The sequence below is a fragment of the Rhinichthys klamathensis genome, unplaced genomic scaffold, assembly GCF_029890125.1.
Source record: "Rhinichthys klamathensis goyatoka isolate OS25496 unplaced genomic scaffold, OSU_Roscu_1.1 h1tg000040l_1, whole genome shotgun sequence".
NCBI classification, from domain to species: Eukaryota; Metazoa; Chordata; class Actinopteri; order Cypriniformes; family Leuciscidae; genus Rhinichthys; species Rhinichthys klamathensis.
In genome coordinates, this window is record NW_026606587.1 from 1,527,658 (window position 1) to 1,534,656 (window position 6,999).

Sequence of the window (6,999 nt, forward strand, 5' to 3'; positions counted from 1 at the left end):
TGAAGGTGGACTCATCAGAGAACAATACATGTTCAAATTGTCCACAGCCCAAGATTTGCACTGTTAACTTGGCACCAATGAAACATTTGGCATCGGCACAAGTGACCAAAGGTTTGGTTAATATATCTTCCTCTTTCAGACAGCTTCCTCTGGCATCGACAGTTACTCCTGTTGGATGTGGTTTGTCCTACGTGTTGGTGTGCTGACATTACCCTGGATACCATTGCTCTCGATACACCACAAAGACTTGCTTTCCTGGTCACAGATGAGCCAGTGAGACACACAACAACAATTTGTCCTCTTCTGAACTCTGATTTGTCTCCCATTTTGTTGTGTGGATTGCAATAATTTATGCACAGCTGCGCTATTGCTCTGCTAGTTCTACCTTCACATTCTGCTCTTACTGATCAATGTAAAATCAGTGAAGATTGGCTACCAGATTGACCAGCTCCAACACTATATTGGCCAGTGTGTGTTGGCCCCTGTCTGTGTCTGTGCATATACTCTCTGCAGCAACATCAAATCAATTCTAGGACATGACAGTTCAAATACAGCATGAAAAAATGTGTTGGACTACAAATCCCACAAACCGTCAGCTGCGCAGTGATCGTCAGCGGTGCGTTGTGGGTAGCTCGACTTGTAGTTTCTCGTGGAACAGGCTGTAGAACAGGGTAACTGGAGTTAGTCATCTTACAATCGGAGTATGTCACACCGGGTTGAAGGGCTCCGGCAAACGTACGAAGGGTAATCAAGAAGATACAAAGGCGATACCAGACTAAAACATAACGTTTCATAACTTTTGAACTAACATCAAAACGCGCGCAATGAGTTCTAACGAGCACTCACTTCAAGCTTTGTCATGGAGAAAACTTTACTTGAGTCGAGCTAAACTTAAAGCGACCAGCAGAACCTCTGCCCTGCTCTCCGGCTTTGCTATGGTGAGTCAATAAAAGTCATTACTTAACACTTTGTATGTAAAGGAGAAACGTACATTGCTCGGAAGCCTGGCAAGTTTTTCGGAGTTATAGCGTTGTAATATGACGCGTGACATGTCAATCACTCTGATATGCAAACGACACCTGTCATAGATATAGCGTAATCAGAGGTAACTTAGAGAGTTTAGCCTTTTACACTAGCCTTGTTAATCTTACTTCGACATAACTCTCAAAAGTGTTAGTTCAGTGGTGCTCTCGGTGGTGGGGATTTCATTCCAGCAGTGATACGAATCTTTGAATCAGTAGACTAAAAAGATTCATTCTCATTAAACGATTCAGTGGCCCTTTCTGTACTTTACATCGGTATGCCGTTAGGGGGCGGGGACAGTAGGTGTGTGTGTGTGTGTGTGTGTGTGTGTGTGTGTGTGTGTGTGTGTGTGTGTGTGTGTGTGTGTATCATTCACTCAATAGATTCGCGTACCTGACGACGATCTATGAAGCATCATCCTGAACGAACGAACGAACGAACGAACGTCGTCTCACTATCGTTCAGTCCGTCTGCAGAGACTCGTAGTTGTCATCCGAATCTCGTGGAAAACAACAACTTGTTCAGTGAAGTTCAGTATTCGTTTAGCTGGCACAACCAATGAAATGTTACTTCACAACACAAACTCGAATGCTATAGGCTACTGCTGTGCATGAGCCAGTGCATGGGAGCAAACGAGATCGATTCGTTCATTTAAAAGATTCGTTTAAAACACCAATGAATTTAAAATAAAAATACTGCTAATTCAATTGGCTTTCCAAGCTTAACTAATTTGTTTCGTCTTTTACCACAGTAATATTTGGGTAATCATAATATACACTAAATTACTACAGTAATTGACTGTTATACAGTAAAACAAAGGTATTCATTTTCATAGGGAACTTGGTATGTAATATAAAAAAAGAAGACATTTTTTACAATGTTGTGAGGAGGCGTCATATTAATAATTATGATTGTAAAGTAGTAACAATAGCTGTATTAGCTATAGCATTTTTGGCAACAACTGCAGGTACGGTGAACGTTTGTAAGGGCCCCAATATCTTCACTGTGACAGATTTCCGTTTGCTGCAACATTACATCATGGCAATAGGAAATGCACTTCCTTTGACAGTGTTGTGTTAAGAAAACTGATAAAAGTCCATTACAAATTAAATGTAAAATATAATATGGATACTAAAAAGAAGTATTTCGGTTATCATTTTACATAAAATTACCTTCAGTGATTGACTGCTAAATGTGGACAATTAGGCGGTATTATAAACATTACACCATGAAGTTGTTTTGTGAAAAGCACTATACAAAGTTGGCTCGACATTGCTTGAAATTCTATTCAATTAGTTTTTATAAGAAACTGACATTTGTGTTTAAGATGAATACCTGATGGCATTTAGAGTTTTTTTTACAATACACAAAAAACGTTTTGTATAGAAATGGTGACCCAACACAACATTTGTTTATCCTACAAAAGTAAACTATGGTTACTTATGGTAAATGTCAAAATAGTAATACCGTAAAACTTCAAATAGTAGCCCGGGCTTTTATTTACCCAAATCGTCGAACTGCACCGGCTTGTATTTGAGACAGGCGTCTATATGAGACAGGCCTTTATAATTTAGTGTTGAGATGTCGTTCATTGAGTGTATAGGCCTGTCTCTAATCTCTAAAAATCTCCAAATGCTCCACGTGAAACCGCGGTCTTCCGACCTTTTACTATCGCGTCAATTGATTTTGATTAATATGCGCGAGGGAGAGAGAGCAAGACAGCGCTCGTGTTGTTTGAAGACGGGAGAGTGCGCTCGCGCTCTCTCTCTCTCTCTCTCTGCTAACGCGCCCTGTCAAGCGCAGCAGTCATTCTATTCTACATCACTCATCGATCAAAAAAAGGCTTTGGAGGGACAAAAATGTGCTTTGGCGGCCGCCAAAAAGCGGGCGATCTGGCGGTTTTAGAGGATTAAATACAACCCGAAACTAAAAAACAGACCCGGCCTCTATTTGAGACCGGCCTTTATTTACCCAAACCTGCAGCCACACCAGGCGTGTAAAAGAGACAGGCGTCTATTTGGGACTCGGCTATTATTTGAAGTTTTACGGTATGAGGACATGCCATGCAATGTGTTTATTTACACAGACAAATTTACACTGAAAATCTGTAGAGTTTGATTGAATGCAACACAGCCTTTGATCACAATGACTAAAGAAATGGGAAGCATTATCTCTCTTCCCCTATAAAAGTTGATAAGCACATTTATTTTGTTCTCGTAACTACTGTTTCCCTGCTGAACAGACCCTCGATCCACCTGAGAACCAGAAATGGTTTTCCGGAAATGTATGTGTAAAGTGATTGCAAAAGGTGTAATATTCTGTCCGAGGGTGATTATTTCGCTTGAACTTAGTCTCTCTTTACTATAAGCGCTAAGCACAGGAAATGAACTGTAGGAGTGGCTGGAGGAAACTGCAGTTCATAAACGTCTGTCTCTTTAGAGATCGGTGTAAAAATAATGACACATTTCAGTGGTCGTTTTTTTATTTAGATGTACTCACTGCACACGAGTAGAGCACTTCTACTGTAACCTGCTATTGACTTTGAAACACATTTTCTTATCTGTGGCTGCAACTTGTTGTGCGTCTTTCTGTCCTCATTAAGGATTTGTGGTCTGTGGTGTTTTCAGAAGCATGAGAAAAACAGCTAGGCCTAGGCCCTATTTGCAAAATTAAAATGTCTGCCATGCTGGATTTTTTTTTGTTTTTTTTGTTAATCAATACAAAAATATTTAAACATCATTAAAACAAGGTCAGTGAAATTAGTTAGATGTTGAGACTTGCTTTCAGAGAATATAAAATCGATTTCTTCTGCTTGTTAATTTATGTAATTAAAATGAGCTAATGCAACAAAATACTGGAACATTTTGTCACAATTCCATTCCATACAATCAATTTAAATTTATACTTTAAATATATTTGGAGGTTTATTTAATCTATTTACATTTGGATTATATAATTCTCATTGGTCACATCCAAATCCAGATCCAGACACATTGAAAACGTTGGATGCAAGCATTAATGTTTTAATCTAACAATATCTACCAGGGTTATTATAGTTAAGTAAAACCATGAAAAACATTATTGTTAATTGAATATATATATATATATATACACAGTATATACCAAACTAACTAAACTGAAATTAAAAAGTGAATAAGAACAATACATTTAAAAGAAAAAACTAATACAAATGACAAAAACACACGGAAATACTAAAACCTTAACTAAATCAATCAGAGTTCTCTCTCACTGACGGGCAGATGCCGATTCAACCTGTTCAAAATTGAATTAAGTTTTTGCTTAAACCAATTGTTGAGGTTGACTGTGATGTCTTATGTTACCAACTCATGTGTTTTCAGGTAGCGATGGTGGAAGTGCAGTTGGAGGACGATCACTATTACCCTCCTGGCCTATTGATTGCTTTCAGTGCCTGCACAACAGTGTTGGTGGCCGTCCACCTCTTTGCCTTGATGATCAGCACATGTATCCTGCCAAACCTGGAAGCCGTGAGCAACGTCCACAACCTCAACTCCATAAAGGAATCGCCACACGAGCGGATGCACCGTCACATCGAGCTGGCCTGGGCCTTCTCCACCGTCATAGGCACCCTTCTGTTTCTTGCAGAGGTGGTTCTTCTCTGCTGGGTGAAGTTCCTTCCTCTGAAGAATATACAACCTCCCCCGAAAAAGAATGATAGTAGTATAACCCCGGGGGAAGCCGCAGCAATCGCCTCTACCGCCATCATGGTGCCCTTTGGCTTGGTGTTTATCGTTTTCGCTGTGCATTTTTACCGTTCGCTGGTCAGCCACAAGACAGAGCGGCAGGACGAGGAGTTGGAGGTTCTGGCCAAAATCACACAGATGCAAAACCAACTGGATAACAGGGGAGAGGCAAATTTTGCTTAGTCTACCTACTTAGATGAGTCCTTGTTCTCACGCCAAACACTTTCCCAAAATATGGAATGTTGTCACAAATGAATGGACACTAGATGGTAGGAATCAGGGATTCTGCAATATGTTAGTATCACAATATTGTGATGCCTTGTGTTTTTCTTGTTAACATACAAACCTTGATACAGATGGGGAATCTGACATTTGTAACACCACGCTATTGTAAACGGCCATCATCTGTTCAGCCACAAATAATAGTAAGAAATTCAGTTTTAAAGAAATTTTGTTGCGAATACAAAATTCCCTGCTGCTGTTGGCTGTCTAAACTTGCTGAACTTTTCATTTCGCTTCCAGCATAGAAAGTGTCAGTCAAAAACAGTGACAGTTACTGAAAAGTAATAAACATTTAAAAATGTAGGCTTTTTTTTAACATCCTGAGTCAATAGTTCATTGAATAGTAACACCAAAATGTTTGCCAGAGCTGTTTGGTTATTACAGTTCAGTTTCCGTTAGGCCAAATTGTTACATCCAAATGCATGGAAAGCTTTAATAATGTTTTTCAGTATTATAATAATAGACTCATTTTCTTTTCATCTTAATTGCATAATGCAGATAAGTCCAAATACCGGTAATGCATAAGCACACTGTGTGACAGTTAATTTAAAAATGTGATTAATTGGCTCAGAGATTTACCCTGGAAGTGATTTTAAAAAGGCTTTTCACACTGCGCTTAACCCCACGTTATCGTCGCTCTAATGCGAGCTTTTAACCCCAGCCAAAGGAAAGTTTTACACTTGTAATTTAGAAGCAGGGTTAATCAAATTAGTCGAATTGTGACAGAGAATGCGACAATTGGAGTGAAGAAGAGACCGTTTTATTCTTGCCTTTTATAGCCTATACTGAGTTCGTCCAATCAGTGACACTGACACAAATATACAAAAAGGTTAGCCCAGGGTTTAGTCATTGTAATGAGTGAAACGTTGGTTAATAGGTTTAGGTATCGTTTAAATTTTAGCGATTCCGATTCTTACCGATTCCCAGTTTCGATTCTAAAAAGTTTTTTTTTTTTTAAAGACACAAAAAAAAAAACAATTAGTCAAACATTTATATATCTAACTTATTTATTCTGCGTCTTTTTGCAAAACATTCTGTTGCAGATTTGAACAACACTCAGGAGCCTACAGGACCTTTTGCCTACAAGCCAGGGACACACCAAGCCGACGGTCGGCTGTCAGGCAACGTCGGGCCGTTTTCGAAGCAGGGATTTTTGGCAGGATGGCTCTAGTCGGATGCCGTCAGGGTTTTTCCATTAGGCCGTAGGTGAGAGAGAGAGAGAGAACTCTGACTGGCTTTTTTTTTCAGTTTAGCAAACGAGTCAGTGGACGAGAATAGGAGCAAAAGTGATGAAAGGCAAAGAAGTCATGACGCACAGTCATCTTACCTGAGCATTCCTCCACATTGATATTTTAATATTAACATGAGCAGAGTGGAATAAAGAACGTAATCAGCATGATTGATTGATTTCAAAATGGTTAGCAAGCGCTGCTTTGTTTATGGATTGTATTCCTGCAGTCTTAGTTTCGCTTTTCCCTTTTTGAATGACGAATAGCCTATAGATGAATATACCTGCTTAAATAGACGGTTATCTCCTTTCTTTCTTTTTTTAATCTCGGTTATCTCCTTTACACTCAAGCGCAGAACACGCGTGCTAGTTGACAGTCATCTGTAGTCTTTTCGGGGTGTTCAAGATTTTTTGCCCCGACGCAGGCGACAACACCGTCAGCTTTCATTAGCGCTAGTTTTTTGGCGTCGGTTTGGTGTGTCCCTTATGGTTTTAATAAAAATACCACAGCAAAAACAAGTACTAACTATTTCAAACATTATTATTATAGACAAGTAAACAATCAGTAATAAAATAAGAAAAAATAAGCAAATTAGCAATAGCATAAATAAAGGAACCTGAACAAATTTCAGGTACAGAAAAATTACAATTAAAATTGTAATCAAATGTAAAATAATTAGTGATTAATCGCATCTAGATAAAAGTTTGTGTTTATATTATATTTATTTATATATACACACACAC

The 6,999-nt window shown here is 38.9% G+C and overlaps 1 protein-coding gene across 1 annotated transcript; it reads left to right on the plus strand.

Annotated features, from left to right (window-relative positions):
* Positions 1–675: 675 nt before the first annotated feature.
* Positions 676–5,198, plus strand: orai1a (ORAI calcium release-activated calcium modulator 1a). The gene is made up of 2 exons (XM_056246584.1): positions 676–938; positions 4,383–5,198. The coding sequence occupies exons 1-2, from the start codon at positions 825–827 to the stop codon at positions 4,926–4,928; spliced, it is 660 nt and encodes a 219-aa protein (XP_056102559.1). The 5' UTR covers positions 676–824; the 3' UTR covers positions 4,929–5,198.
* The last annotated feature ends 1,801 nt before the right edge of the window (positions 5,199–6,999 follow it).